The 16,354-nt window shown below is 44.7% G+C and overlaps 1 protein-coding gene across 5 annotated transcripts in view; it reads left to right on the top strand.

The window, feature by feature from the left end:
* Window positions 1-16,354, top strand: part of TIAM2 (TIAM Rac1 associated GEF 2) — a 238,356-nt gene that overhangs the window by 117,802 nt on the left and 104,200 nt on the right. For 4 of the 5 annotated variants that reach the window (XM_061130248.1, XM_061130252.1, XM_061130253.1 and 1 more), the window contains 3 exons: window positions 4,804-4,914; window positions 6,257-7,402; window positions 13,629-14,064. In XM_061130248.1, the coding sequence (XP_060986231.1) occupies window positions 6,263-7,402; window positions 13,629-14,064 (1,576 nt within the window). In that variant the 5' untranslated portion in view covers window positions 4,804-4,914; window positions 6,257-6,262. Of the gene's footprint in view, window positions 1-755; window positions 959-4,803; window positions 4,915-6,256; window positions 7,403-13,628; window positions 14,065-16,354 lie in introns of those variants that run through there. The other variant, XM_061130250.1, reaches the window with a different exon arrangement.

Genomic DNA, 16,354 nt, shown 5'->3' on the forward strand with positions numbered 1-16,354 from the left:
TATTGGGGAATTGATCAAAATCAGATAAATACTAAGACTGGAACTTGAAAAATTCCAAGTTTATGTATGTGTGTGTGTATATATAGATACGTGTATATCATATATTAATAGTTAACAAAATGTTTGAAACAGGCTGTTATAATATCGATATTATAATGCACCAAGTTAAATTTATAACTAAAAATTAATCATAGTACTGTATATTACTGTTTGCATTTCACAGTTTTTTTGGGTGGTTTCACATGTATTTCTACATTCGATTCTCAACTGGAGAAGTAGGTAGGACAGCTATTTTTATCCTTAAGTTGCAGATGGGGAAAATGAGATGCAGAAAGCACAAGTAATTCACCCTGAAACTCACATGCTGTTTAAGAACTGGAAGCAGGGCTTAAACTCAAGTTCTGTGACACAAACCAGTCTGGGATTCTGAGGCTTGTCTCCTTAATGATTGAAGCTCCCCCTGCCCCCACAGTCTCCCACCCCTAAATAAAGGGAACTAAGTAGATATTGTTAGGGTTAATGGTGCATCCTTATCTTTTATTTTTCCAGCTCTTATCAGTATCTGAAATGTTTGCCTTGTCCAGTGATGGGGTTCCTCTTTCATTATAGAAATCTTTCTGAAATCATGTGAGAAGCCTTGTTGATATCTCATGGTTGGGAGAACTTGAGCTCCCTTTAACTGCCTTGCCCAGCCATAAATCTGACTTTTGTGCAGAGTCCCCACGCCTCTGTTCTGCTTGCTACATCAGTCAGCCCCCAGCCCTCCTCACAGCACCATCTGGTCCGCTGGGGTCGCCCTTGACTTCCCTGTGGTCGCTCCATCTGGGCAGTCGGAGGCAAAGCAGGGGTGGATGAGTTTCGTTTCCTTTGCTCTAAACTCTATACCGTGTAAAAGTGGAGACGCTGGTATTTCTGATACATCAAGTTCAAGACCAAGCTCAAGGCAAATGAAGAAAAGGTAAATCTTGAATTTCCTCCTAAAAGATGATTTACTGTGAGATTCAGTAGGTCACAGTGGTTGCTGGGATTCTGATGACATACTTGTGAAATTCCTCCACATTGCTAGGCGTTTCTGGGGTGGTAATAGATTGCAATTTAAAAAAGTTAGTTTAAATTAGGAGTTTGGGGTTAATATATACGCACTATTATATATAAAATAGATAATCAACAAGGTACTGAATAGCAGAGGGAATTATACTCAATATTTTGTAATAACCTATAAGGGAAAAGAATCTGAAAAAGAATATATGTGTATCATGTATATATATATGCATGTATGTATTCATGTATATATACATGAATTGTATATATATGAATCATATGTGAATCATGTATATGTATATATGAGTCACATGTACTTTGATATATACCTGAAACTCACATAACATTGTAAATCAATTACACTTCAATTAAAAAAGAAAGAAATGAAAAAAAGTTCCATTCTTATTTGTGATTTTAGCTTAAAAAGCTACATAGCACATTCATAAGGTTGGGAATTGGAAGGAAATGCAAGCAACAAAATACAAGGGCTTTTTTTTTTCAGGTTCAGGACATTGTGATCAATTTTTTAAAATCCCAATATTTTATGATAATTATAAAAAATAATTGTAGAAATAAATGTACACACAGCATAGGATATTTGTGTAGCATATGCAGCCTTAGCACTATTTCATTTATTCCTAAGTAACTTCACTTGTATTTTCTCTTGGTCAGCTGTGGGCCTTGTGGTATGTTGGTATACATGATATGTATTTCTGCAGGTTATGTACATAGTGTGCATGTTTTTTTATCTACAGGGGCCTTTTAACTATTTCTTTTCCTTTTAAAAAAATTTCACAGGAAATCTGTCATTTTGATATTGTCAGCCTGCTTTCTATCAATTAAAAAAATTTTTTAACTTGAATACCATAAAATGCTTGTAGTAAAGGATTTCAGAGGCTCAGGGTTGCAGAAAATCTGACCTATTTATTCTCTTGCCTTCAGACAAAAGTCCCAGCTGAAACTTGACAGATAAATATCTGTTCAATTTGCCAAACTCCTCAGGGACAGTTCTAAAGTTTTCCTCAGAGATTACCATTGCCTGTCAATAAATTCCTTCTAAATATTAGATAAATTCTTCTAGGCACAGTTGAGGGCTGTTTTCTTTCTGCAGGAGTGACTGACCGGGGATGTTGAACAGCTGGGCAGCACCACCCACATGTCACAATGCACGTCATATCTGCCTTGGGGCTTTTCTCTAGGCAGGACTGTGTTCATTCTTGAGACATGGCCTCATGGGTTTATACATCAGTCTTGCAGCCAGTTCCTGTTAGGATGATTCCTGCTCATAATCTTTGCCCAAATCAGCCTTCTAACATGTGAAGCTGCTTTCATTCAACAGGTATTGATTAAATGCTTCTGTGAGCTCAAGATGCAGACTTTAGCAGATCGAGCCTTGGAAAGGACAGGATCTGGGGCTGTGTGTTTTGAAATAGGACATGAAATTTTAAGCTAAACTATGTAACTTTAGAAGGAGTCAGACAAGGTGAGGTTATAGTCTGCCGCAGGGGCATAAGCTTCCACCCAAGCCATTCTGCACCTTTGAACCCTTCCTTCCCAAGCCCCACCATCTCTGTGCATACTTGAGGGGCCGACACAGCGGGCCCCTCTCCCGGTGGTGGCTCTGTGCCCATGGGTTGGGGGGCTTGAGTGGTGCTGTGTGTGTGTGTCTTTGGGCATGCGGCCCTCCGATCAGAAGGGCCTGACAAAGAGTAGCTGGGAGACCTTCACCTATGGGTCATCACCAGACCTTGGTGTTGAGGAAAGTAAGCAAGCACAAAGGCTCACGTCTCATCAGCTTGTTGTGGGAATGGCAGCTGGGAGCTTCTCTGGCCACTTTTAGCTTCTACTAAAATGTAGCTGAGAAAAGATGACTCAGGCATTGAACTTTCAAAAGGTAGGGTTCTGGTGTTCCAGCTTCCAAGTCACATGTGTCATGGGTAACTCACTCACTCAGTAGCTCTTCCGCCTTTTAGATGTTCAGGAGAGTTGCCCATGGAAAGAGGTAATTGGTAATGGGCTAGGTACCACTTCAGACCTCATTGGTTAGAGATGCTGGCTTCAGTCTTTATAGACTCACATGAGTGGTTAGATTTCCTGCTGATGCCTAAGTGGGAAATCTTTTTGACTTTTTTTTTTTTTTATTTAAATTGTGTGTGTGTGGATCATCCTAGATAGACTTGTGTCTTTGGCTTTATTGGGGATACTTAATGTCTTGTACCAGTGCTTTGTGAATTTTAAAAGTCACCATCAAACTGTCCAAAGAGGCTATACAAGTAGCTAACAAGCCGTGAAAAGATGTTCAACATCACTAATCATCAGGGAACTTCAAATCAAAACCACAGTAAGATATCATCTCATACTATAGGATGGCCACATTAAAAAAAAAAGAAGAAGAAACCACAAGTGTTCATGAGGATGTAGAAAAAAATTGGAACTTAAACACTTTTGATGGGAATGTAAAATGGTGTGGCTGCTATGGGAAAAAGTATGGTGGCTCCTCAAAAAAAAGAAAAATAATAGAATCATATGATCAAGCAATTCCAGTTCTGAGTATACACCCAAAAGAATTGAAAGCAGGGTCTCAAAGAGATATATGTATACCTGTGTTCATAGCAGCATTATTCACAATAGCCAAGAGGTGGAAAGCAGTTTCTAAGTGTCTATTTACAGATAAATGGATAAACAGAATGTGAATAATGGAATAGTATGCAGCCTTAAAAAGGGAGGAAATTTTGACACATGCTACAGTAACACAGAGGAGCCTTGAAGACATTATGCTAAATGAAAAAAACCAGTGACAAATGGCAAATCCTGTATGATTCCACTTGTATGGTGTACCTAGAGAAGTCAAATTCGTAGAGACAGAAAAGAGAATGGTTGTTACCAGTGGCTGGGGAGATGGAGGAGAGAGTGAAGTAAGGAGTTTAATGCAAGAGGTTTAGTTTTGCAAGATGAAAAGAGTTTGGGAGATGAATTGCTAACAATGTGAACGTACTTCACACTACTGTCTGACCACTTAAAAACGGTTCAGATGGTAAATGTTATGTTCATTGTACTGCAATTACAAATATAGTTTTGTTTTGTTTTTTTAAGAGGAAAAAGGTCACTATTGAGCCCTCACTGCCTTGCTCTCTCTGTCTGCAGAGAAAATAAAGGCTTTGTGTCCCGGCCGTGAACACAGCCAGATGGCAGCACCCACATGTTCCCCTCAAAGGTGGGCTTCCTGCCTCTGGCCTCTTGCAGCGAGACCCACGCATGTGCTGGAGAAAACCCTTTTCATCTCGTCTCTGGGGTCAGCATCTCTGACACACGTTATTTTAGCCAAGGGCTATTTCTCTGTGATTCTACATTTTGGATCAGCTGGGGAACAGTGACCTGTTGTTGCCGTGTTGGGACGCTGCTCCTGTGATCTTGCCAGGGCGGCGGGTCTGGGAGTTGCTTTCCTAGCGGTGGTGACAGACGAGCTGTGACTCAGAGCCGCACGTTCACCTGCTCTCCCCCGAAACAAAGGCATGCGTTTGCCTGCGGACAGAGTGAAAGGCCTTTCGCAAGGTCGGTGGGGGCGGTCCTGGCTTGCTTCTCATCTTCCAGACAACCCTGATGAATCACGCAGCTCACAGACATGCCGTTTATTATTATTTTCACAGCGATTCTGGACACCCATTGTTTCTCCATGTAATTGGCGTTAAGACTTCCTTTTGACTTTTGGGGGGACCGGGTGTAAAGTGCTTGACAGGGTTTTCTCCTGTTTCTGTTTTTCAGGATCATTTCATGGATCCACTGCCCGGACTTACTAACCACGCTGCCTTGCTCCCCGGACCCTGTCAAGTCGACTGACCATTAATCTCCCTCAGTGCACAAACCAGACTGCAGGTGAGTCCAGCCCGTGGGAACTGTGGTTCCTGGCCAGTGCCATGGCTGTATTCGTAAAGGTTTAATTATTTGTTCCCATTATTTGTGTTTTAAACTGAGTTTGATCATTGCCTCCAAAGAAATGTCAGCCCTTTTGACTTTTGTGGCTGTACATTCTTACATAGGAAAGAATGGAAATTAAGAGCCAACTTCATATATTGGAAGTAGGTAACCCACTCCAGTATTCTTGCCTGGAGAATCCCATGGGCAAGAGGAGGCTGGAGGGCTACAGTCCATGGGGTCGCAAGAGTCGGACACAACTGAGTGACTAAACCTAACCTCATATATTAGAAACGTAACTGGAAGCATCATTTCTGACTTGCTTCAAACAGTGATGCATTGGTTAGAATAAAAACAAAACAAAACAAAACTGAGGGGGTGGGGTGGTTTGGATCTTCCCCTGGAATTTGGCTTAATTAACAGACTCTTTAAACAAATTGGAGTTTTAAAGGAAATTGAAAGAATCTAAGTTTGGGTTTATTTTTTTGGATGCTCACATTCTTTTTTTTTTTAATTAAAAAAATTAAATTTCTTTCTAGGATGCTCACATTCTAACAAGTCAGCTTCAGACTTTTCTCTTTTATCAGGTTCTAAAGTGAGGACCCTTCAAGTCTTTAGAAAAGCACGTGAGATTAGTTTCATTAATGATGTTTTTCTGTCCCAAAGGAGAGCTTTTATTTTCCTCCCCCCTTTTTTCATCTCAGCCTAGTTTCTGAGAACTTTTAGTCTTTATCCTTTTAGGTATGCTATTCTGTGTGATATATGAAAGCTCCAACATAGTACGGTACCCGGAGTCATATTACTACAATCGTGGTTGGTTTTCAGCAGTAACCACTTATATTGGGGTGCAATATGAGCTCTTCCAGTCGTTTATGTATAAAGGAAAGGTGTCTCTGTGGTCACTGAAAAATCAGTGTATTGCAGTGACAGAGTAAAGGGATTTTCTCATTTTGCTCTTTAGAATCATTTATTCAAAACCTCCCAACACCCAGTCTATAGGAGGTCTCTGTCTTAAGCTGATCGCTATGCCTGTTCAGTTTCTGAATTAACATCAGACAACAGATAATGTGCTTAAACTCACTAGCACAGGAGCCTGCAGTATTGTCTACCTGGCTGATGACCTGCGATGCAGAAGGAGAACCAATTCCGTAAGTCGTGCTTGTCCCTACGTCTCCGAGTTGTGTCTGGCCCAGAAAGAGGTTGCTTGGTTCCTCTGCCACCTGAACATAGCTTGCAGAAAGTTCTGTCCTGGTGGAATGTAGTTTAGGTCTGACTCCTACTGACACTGCTGTTCTTTATTCAGGTGACGATGGGAAACTCCGAGAGTCAGTACACCCTACAAGGACCTAAAAATCAGAGCAATACTATTACTGGTGCCAAACAAAAACCTTGCTCCCTGAAGATCCGTGGCCTTCATGCCAAGGATGACAAGTCATTGCACGGATGGGGTCATGCAAGCAGCGGATCGGGGTACAAGTCCAGGTCGTTGGCCCGAAGCTGCCTTTCTCACTTTAAGAGCAATCAGCCTTACGCATCCCGACCAGGGGGCCCCACGTGCAAAGCCTCCAAAGGCGGTGCCCACGCCAAGCATAGGACAGGTGCCGCAGGGTCAGATTTCCAGGGCACCGAGGCCGCTTTCTCGCCCGAGAACGGCTTCCACTACGTCGGACGCCCGCCTGAGGAAAACCACTCAGCCTCGAGGGACTGCCGCAACGGGCACCTTCTCAACTGCTACGGCGGGAACGAGAGCATCGCGTCCACCCCGCCGGGCGAGGACCGCAAGAGCCCCCGGGTGCTCATCAAGACGCTGGGCAAGCTGGACGGGTGCCTGCGCGTGGAGTTCCACAACGGCGCCGCGCCTCCGGGGGCCTCCCCATCGGGCGGCCCGGTGCAGCTGCTGCGCTACTCGGCCGGGTCCCCGCCCAGCCCGCGCGCCTCCCCGGCCGCCGCCGCGCGCCCCCGCTCCAGCAAAGGCAGCTCGCTCAGCTCCGAGTCCTCCTGGTACGACTCGCCCTGGGGCCCGGCCGGCGAGGTCAGCGAGGCCGAGGGCTCCTTCGCGGCTCCCGACACGCCCGAGCCCGGCCTCCACTCTGGCTTCCCAACCAGGGATGCTCCAAAGCCTTTCAGCCAAAGCGCCTCCCTCTCGTCCCTCCGGGACCCCTACCCCAATGCCTCCCTGGGGAGCCTGGCCCCCGCGGCCCTGCGACTTTCCGATGACTACATGGGCACCCGCGCCAGCCTCAGCGCCCGCGTCTCCTTCGCCTCCGACATGGACGTGCCGGCCCGCGTGGAGCGCGGGGAGCCCGGGCAGTTCGCGTCCTTCACCCTCCCTTGCCGCAAGTCCAGGGCCCTGGCCGAGGAGCCCTCCAAGAAGGACACCCTGAAAGCCAGGATGCGCCGCATCAGCGACTGGACGGGAAGCCTCTCCAGAAAGAAAAGGAGACTCCAGGTGAGTCTGGCTGGGGCGCCGGGAGAGATGCTCTTCAGTTGGTTTTCTATCTGCAGAACGGGAAGGCTAGCAGAAGGTACTGCAGAGAGCGTCCTGAGCGTGGTTAGCCTAAGACTCGGCACGTCTTGTTTTCAGGGGTGTATGTGTGTGTCAGACGTGCATTTTCACTCTGAACCCTCCACTCCAGTCATTCCCATTCTGTCCAATCTTGCACCTCCTGTATTCTGGGGTGAAATCCACAGGCCTCATCCAAGACCTAGCCAAACTGTTCTTAGAAGGAACAGTGTTGGGGAGACTCCCCAGTGAATTGGCTATCTGAGTGCTCAGCTAAATCTCATTCTCAAAGCCTAGACAGAAAGGAAGAGAGAGACATTGTTGTCGTTTTGGGGTTGAGTAGCCTTCCTGAGCTCGATGTTACTTTGGGGAAATTAAAATTCTTATTGTTCATTTGGTACATTGGGGAAAAAAATGTGTATAACGTCAGCACCTTCTCATGGGGACAAATACAGTGTTGATAAACATCTTGACCTGAGCAAATGAATCGCAAAAATATGTTGATAAAATAATCATGATGGTGGCAGTAATACTTTTAATGTGCATATAAAGTTTGAATGGGGGAAACAAAATGACTTAGATGCCAGCAAGGAAAGTAATAGTTTGCCTTCTTTGGTAATGAGAGGCAATTGCTAGGTTTTTTAATTTTTTTTTTTTTTTTGCTTTTAATTATTTATAGAATGGAGAAAGTATATTTTACATATATATATTTTAACTCACCATAAGTCATATTGTTGAAGGAAATTTAAGTGACTTTAGGAATTTGTCTCTAGTAGAATTGCATTTTGGCCATCCTAGATAAATACACAATTATAAAATTTTACAGAGTTTTAGAAGTAGAAAACAATACAGCTTCCCTGAACAGATTGTTTCAGATCTATAAATTTTACCATCAGTTACTTCCTTCTTAGTTACAAGGCCCAATCCCCCGTCCCAATATTGTACTTTGTCCCTTTCTTCCTCCTCTCAGGAGGAGACTAAGAATAGATGATCAGTGTCCTGTTATAGAACTCTTCATATCCCTGAATGCAGTAATTTGCTTCCTCCTGACTCATTACTTGTTCAGGTCAAACCATTAAGTAGTAAAGATTTCTTTGGCCTTTCTCTCAGCTGTCAAGTACACTTGACAACTGACAGCAATCAGACGTAAGGGGAAAGATAGCTCCTACTTTCTGGGGACCTGCAGTTCCACGCAGACAACTTTCTCATCTTCTTGATGCAAGTGTTGTGTTGTCGACTTGTGTTCAGCGCTCATCTCCCAGGACCCCGATCCTGTTCCTCCACATCTCTTATTTGCATGGAGCATGGTTCTCTTCTGTGTATGTGGCCTGGCTTATACCTGGTCGGTTCCCCTTCAGTTCGAAAGCAGACCCTTCTCCACTGTGGACTGACCACATTCCATCCTACGCAGACCCTTGCTGCCCAGCCACCCCTGGGAAGTGAACCTCCTTCAAGTCTGTATCATCCAAGACTTAACTGGATGATTTGTAAGCCCATGGAGTTAAGAACAGAATGGTTACAAAGTCAAAGAATCTGAATCTGAAAGGACTTTCCCTCATTTGGGCTTCCCAGGTGGCACTAGTGGTTAAGAATCCGCCTCCCAATGCAGAAGATGCAGGTTCGATCCCTGGGTCAGGAAGATCCCCTGGAGGAGGCATGGCAACCCATTCCAGTCTCCTTGCCTGGAGAATCCCATGGACAGAGGAGCCTGGTGGGCTACAGCCCACAGGGTTGCAAAAGAATCGATTTAGCATGCACACGCACCCTCTTATTTTAAAATGAAGAAACTAATGTTACAGGAGTTTGACAATTTATGGCTAGTTAGTGGAGAAGCTGGGGCCAAAGCTGTTTCTGCTAAAGCTCAAATATGCGTCTTTTCCACTTGACTGCATGGCCAAGGTACTCTTGATAACCACCAGTAATTTTGTTGGGGTTATTGAACATTAAGATAACAAATTATCTTGGATTTTTAAAAAATGGCCTGTGAAGGCAGCTTTTTGCGTTTTGCTTGTGTCAAATTTTGATAATTTATAAAGGGGAACAAAATGTACTCTTTTGGTAGGTATGCCACTTCCATTGGCCTTGCCTTTGTTTTTCTTCTTCCTCGTTTTTTATTTTCTGGTTGGTTTTTGTTTTTGGCCACACTGTGTAGCTTGTGGGATCTTAGTTCCCTGACCAGGGATTGAACCTGGGCCACTGAGGAACTCCTGCCTTTGTTTTCCTTTTACAATTGAAGGTGAAGACAAAGGTTGGGTCCTTAAAAATACAGTCAGTGCATAGGAGCAACAAAGTTTGTGACAATGTACCGTAGTTAGGTACCAAATGTTTCTGCTCTTACACAGACTTCTGTATGTCAGTACAGCTAAGACTCAGAAAGTCTTCCCATGATGGGTAGGCATATTTGACTTATAAAAAAAAAAGTGACGTGAAAAGAGCGATCCTTTCTTTAGAGGGTTTTCAACCACTCTGGGGAGTTACAGCCTGAAAGCAAATTCATCAATGAAGATACTTACATAGCCAAAAAAGGATATTCAAGTATAGAGGGTGGGGGGATGGGTGTGCAGGAGGAGGGTGTGTGTTTGAAGCTGGTGAACTATTTGTAGTGATGCAGCTGTTCTGAGACGAGTCCTTGGTAAACTTTCCATCCTATGAGTCAGGTGGGCCAGGTTACACTGAGGCAACAAAAAGCCCTTAGTTCTCCGAGGTTGAGCACAAATCAATCGATGTCTTTCTCAAGCTGCGACTCTGGTCTGCATTGTTCCCCTCTGGGCCCCCAAGTCCATGGAGCAGTTTCCCTCTGGGACACCCCAAGCCTCCGGGCCAGAGAGGGAAGAAACCTAGTGATGGGTTTTGAAGCGCCCACTCAGAAGCCCCGCCTTTCACATCTGTTTTCATTTATTGGTCAAAGCGGGTCACGTGACCATGCCTGACTCCAAGGGAGGGGGGTTGGGAGCAGGGAATGGTCTTGCCAGGTACCCTAGGGGTGAGCCCTGACCACTGCTGCAGAGTTTCTTAAAGAGGAGAGTCAGGACACAGTGACCCCGGCTTTCTGACCGTTTTCAGTTTAGACTCTTACTGCCCCTTGAGGGCCCCACAGTCCCAGGGAATTTCTGCAGAGGACCAGTGGCCATTACTGTGAAAAGAAAGACAGTGGCATGTGAAGAATGACACGGTGAATTTGGTGCTTTTTCTGATAAAGTGAGGAATGGTGATAAGAGTTTTCTTTCAGCTCCTAAGGAATTTAGTGACATCTCTTGAGTTCCTCTTCACTCTGCTGTAATGCGATAGTGTCATCAAGTTGTGTTACCTGTCATTTATGATTATCTGATGCAGATAGGAATGAAAACTAGACTTCTTTATGTACATGACTAACATAGCACCTTAGTTCACACACACAGCACAGTGATCAGGAAATCCAGCTGAGACTATTCAGGGACCTACCTTTCTCCCATATTCCTTCCTATTAACCTGAAAATGAGTCACTAGCTATTAGGATTCTAGATAGAAAGCTTTACATGTTTGTTACAGACCAGGAAAAGTCATACCTGTGTATATGAATCAGTTATAAATGCTAAAATATGTGATCTTTTCTCCATTTTTCAAGGAGGAAAATTTGTCTTTTGCTCTGGTTGAACATTTAAAAGTTAGCACTATGACTTAAGTCTACCTCTTATGAGAACCAATGTCAGGAGGGCTGACAAGTTACACTTCGGTTTGACACTTGATGCTTTTCTCTGGCAGATCTCTGCTGGGTTTGAAACACCCCATCACAACTCCTGCTGGCTATCAGAAGCAATCCCAGTGTCCTGGGGCTGAGTCAGAGAGTCCTATTCATAGCTGAAATAATGTCAATATGAGCTAAATGAGACATATTCCTTCATCTCCTAGGAACATTTGAAGAGCAACACAGTGACAATTGAGGGGAAAAAAAAAAAAAACACCCTTAAACTATTTTGACAGTTTCCTGTCCAAGTGACTCACCATAGCTGGCTTATTTGCTCTGTTCTTGCATAAGCATCAGGGTATAAATAAATCTGACTCTGGGATATCATATAAACACGGTGGAAGATAGTATTTTCATTAGTAATAGCTATGTTTGGGGTTCAGTTGTTTGTAGCCCTTGGGTATTTAGAAGCGCTTGTCTAATTGATGATTTTCCTACAAAAGTTAGCAGGTAATTGCCACTTGATTTCCGGATGAAATTTCTGAAAAAAAAAAACCCTCCACACAGGGGAGTATTCACCACAAGGTCTTTAGTCAATGGTCCTTGACCCCATTTTCCCTCCTCTTTATTTTAATGGAGAAGGAAATCTAATTGAAAATTCACCAGCCCCTGAGTTAGAGTGTGTTAAGAGTCTCTGCAGAGTTACCTTAACCTAAGCTGTAAATTTGAAATGTCAGAGTCTTTTAAGTCATAAATCAAGCTTACTTTCTTTATTTTTTAAAATGTTTGTTTGTTTGTTTGGTTTTGGCTACATTGGGTCTTAGTTGCCGCACTCAGGATCTTGGTTACATGCAGGATCTTTCGTGGTGGGCTCCTCTTCAGCTGAGGCAGGTGAAATCACTAGTTGGGGCTCTTGGGCTTAGTTGCCTCTTGACATGTGGGCTTTCCAGGTGGCGCTAGTGGTAAAGAACCCACCTGCCAATGCAGGACACATAAGAAAAGCAGATTTGATCCCTGGGTCAGGAAGATCCCCTGGAGGAGGGCACGGCAACCCACTCCAGTATTCTTGCCTGGGACATCTCATGGACAGAGGAGCCTGGCGGACTATGGTCCATGGGGTCACAAAGAGTCGGACACGACTGAGGTAACTTAGCATGCACATGTGGGATCTTAGTTCCCCGGCCAGGGATTGAGCCTGCATCCCTTGCATTGGAAGGCAGATTCTTAACCACTGGACCATCAGGGAAGTCCTCCTAAGCTCACTCTCTGCTGAGAAATTTACTTACTGCTATTGACCAATGAATGGCCTCTATGCAAGTTATTCTTCTTAAATGACTAGACCTCTAGTCTAGGTGTTCGAGGAAACCTTCGTGTTTTCAGCTGTCTCCACGGCCAGTTCAATATTCAGTGTGTGTTGTCTTAAGAGGGGCAGTGGTTATTAGATAAACCTAATTTTATTTAGAAATGCTTATGTCTGATTTTGTGTCAGAATAAATGTTAAAGAATCTTGCTTTGGTATTCTCAGTGCTTGGAATAAAATGAGTGCTCAAATAAAACAATGGGAATGAATAAATAGTATATTCTTTTCATGAAAAAATTCCCAAATTAAGTAAAATATATTAGTTATGAAATAACTACAGTTAAATAGCTATGGTTCTTAACAAGAACCCTTTGTGGATAAGGAGCCCAGGTGCATGGTTTTTACTATCCAAAGAGGGAAAATATTAATACGATGGTAACGATCTTAACGTCTAGACCTGAGCAGGGGTTCAGAAGCTGAAACTGTTCACTGTGGGGAGTGGAAGAAATGTTTATATATAACAACACCCCCCCCTTGACCCTGAAAGTAGTGCTTCTCCTGTTTAGCTTCAAAATGATCCAGAAGGAAAACAAGACTGCAAGAACATGAATTCTTTCCTGGAAGATCCTGATTCACAGTTAGCCAAGAAATTAGCCAGAAATCTTCACTAGTATGTTTTGAATATACTAACTCATTTTTTGATGCCAAGTGTAGGTTAGATTTAGGATGTGTGCATGCTAAGTTGCTTCAGTTGTGACCAACTCTTTGCCACCCTATGGACTGTAGCCCACCAGGCTCCTCTGTCTAAGGGATTCTCCAGCTGAGAATACTGGAGTGGGTTGTCATTTCCTCCTCCAGGGGATCTACCCGACCCAGGGATCAAGCCTGTGTCTCTTACGTCTCCTAGCAGGCGGGTTCTTTACCACTAGTGCCACCTGGGAAGCCCTAGATTTAGAATGCTCAAGGATGGTTGATTTACACTTTTTAAGCATTGACTCCCTTGCCTATACACTGGTTCGGGCAGTACTGTCTCTGATTCTTTCTGGTTTGCAGACTTGCTGCATTAAAAAAAAAAAAAAAAAAAAAAAAAGACTCTTGCTTGCAGCATTTCTATTAGCAAGCCACACTATTACATGCACGCCGTGTTGGGAAAGAGGTGCTTTGGCTATACGTAACCTCTGATGGGTGGTCATCTGTGTTGCTCACAGGAGCCGAGGTCCAAAGAGGGCAGTGACTACTTTGACAGCCGTTCGGATGGGCTGAACGTGGACACGCAGGGGCCCTCCCAGGGGTCTGCGTCCCTGTGGGCAGGGGGCTCCACTCAGATCCTGTCCCACAGAAGCGAATCCGCTCATGCAATTGGCAGCGACCCCCTCCAGCAGAACATTTACGAGAATTTCATGCGAGAGCTGGAGATGAGCAGGACCAACACGGAGAACCTCGAGACGTCCACGGAGACGGCCGAGTCCAGCAGCGAGTCGCTCAGCTCTTTGGAGCAACTGGACCTGCTCTTTGAGAAGGAACAAGGGGTGGTGCGCAAAGCTGGGTGGCTCTTCTTCAAACCCCTCGTCACCCTGCAGAAGGAAAGGAAGCTGGAACTGGTGGCCCGGAGGAAATGGAAGCAGTACTGGGTGACACTCAAAGGTACGTGGTCTTCACCGCCCAGGGGGCCCCAGGAGTTCTTTCCCCTGCTCTCCTCTTTCCTAGGAAATGTCAGCGAGTCCAGGCTGGACTGGAGTTCATGTGCAGGCATCTGATCCAGAACCTTCCAGCCTGCTTTCCTAAAATACCTTCTCAAACCTGTATAATATGTTCACTTAACAGTCGTATGCATCCTTCATTCTATTGACTAATGATTGAATGTAACAACTATTGCTTATTATTTTATAGGGGTTTCTGTACCAATTCTTTAATACTTGTCTTGCTTTTGGGGGATGGGAGGGGAGCCTGGGATAAGTAACCAGGTGTAGTTGAGTTATTTGGAACGTTGAGCATGGATTGTGCACATGTTCAGAACCCCAGAGAGGCAGCCCTCCCCAGCTTGTACTGTGAAGAATTTCATCCGCGTCACTTGGTTTGTGTCACACCACGTTTATGAGCTAAGAGCGTCTCATTGTCATCACAAACACATGCTTTGTTGTTGTTGGTTTTTGTTTTTTGTTTTTTTTGATGCAGAGGAAATAGGAGAAAGCCTTTGCTCTGCGAGGATGATAAAAGTTTTTCACAAGCCTTACCATTTAAAAATTATAATTGCCTCTCTCATTGTGGACAGATAGATTATTTGAAGCGATCTGAGGCTCTGAGTCAGCATCGCATTGATTTATACAGATGTGAACGCCGAGCACCCCCGCAGCCTCGGGCATTTCTGCATGGCTGTCCTGAGACTGTCAGAGGAACCTGGTGTGGTTCCTCATTAGCAGCTGCCACCCTTCCTTGTCACGGGAGCAGGCAGAAACGGGGGCCACACTGTACACAGTGCAGGTGAAAGGCCCGGAGCTATCCGCAGTGCTCCCCATATTTAGAAATTGTGAGCTCTGGGGGAGCTGGCATCAATTCATTACCCAGCACCCTCTGGGAAAGGGACACGGAGAAGCCATCTCATCTCTAGGTAACACCTTCCCCCAGCAAACTGGAGGTTTTATGCAAGCTGAGACCCGGCATCCCTCATGGACGCAGCCCTCTTTTCCAGTTCTCGATTGCATCCTCGTGATACCCTGTGGCGGCTGCGGAAGGCAAAGGGCTACCCGCTGGGGGAGGCGGGGTCTTCTGCTGGATGATGGAAGAGATTTGGAAAGCTGGAATAATGGATTGGATCCAGCAAGATAACTTTTTTAAGGGATAAATGGATGCTTTTAAGGTTTAATGATCAAAGAACTACCCAAGTGCAGGAGAGGGAGGTGTGGCTCTAGAGCCTGTCAGACACTTTTCTTCAACATGAAGTTTGTTTACTAAAATGGATGCTTTGGGATGCTGAAAGCAGGATGCTTTCCCTGCCTGCCTTGTGGCTTTGGAAACCCCCAGCACACACCCCATGGTGTTAGGGGTGGTGGTGGTCTGCGTCCACGTGTCCACATCCTGCTTGGAGAAGCACAGGTGGCCCCGAGGGGAGGTAGAGCTGTGCTGTAAGGAAGATGACAACGGTTTAGCAGCATTTAACCTGGAAGACTGAGAACTGGGGTGACCGTGAGTATAGCAGTCTTTGGGAAGAGACACTAAGATTATTCTGGTTTATCAGATGTTGGGACAGGACTAATAGGTAGAAGACAAGCTGATGGTGAATTAGTGTAAAAAATACACGAAGGGAAAAATAAAATAAAAACCTAGTGCTTTCCTGAGTTTGTGCTCCCGGGGATGTTTGTAGTGGCGGGATGTTGGAGGCCCCTAGGGGAAGTGCAGGCAGGTGTCACCTAAGGTTGAAAGAGGACGCCTCTAGAACGCTGTCTCCCATCCTGGCATCTGTCCGGGGAGCCTCTGGCTGCTGGCCTCAGGGGCACGGATGGTGCTGACTTGTCTCTGACCATTGTAAGATCCACGGTCCTGCCTGGGCCCTTGCTTGTTAAGCATTTGAAGCTCCATGGATAAAGGATGCTCTCTAGGTGACAGTGTTATAAAGCACACATCCCTTTGTTTCCTTTGCAGTCCAGGAAAGGCTTGGGATGAAGATTTTTTTTTGCTCCCCCAGCATAACCTATCCTATGTGGTTTTCTATGCCTCTTTCTTCTAGGAATTCAATATGTTGAGTTCAGCTTTCTTGGCTTAGAATCCAAGCTGTAATATTTGGGCTTAACTGTTTGGTTTAATTGTAGTTAAAAGCATATATGTATATATATATACACACACACATATATATATATACACACACACACACACACGCACATACATTTCAGCAGAGTTTTAAAATTATCCTTGAAGTATCTATGTAAATAAAGTCGAA

The sequence above is a fragment of the Dama dama genome, chromosome 26 (assembly GCF_033118175.1).
Source record: "Dama dama isolate Ldn47 chromosome 26, ASM3311817v1, whole genome shotgun sequence".
Lineage (NCBI taxonomy): Eukaryota > Metazoa > Chordata > Mammalia > Artiodactyla > Cervidae > Dama > Dama dama.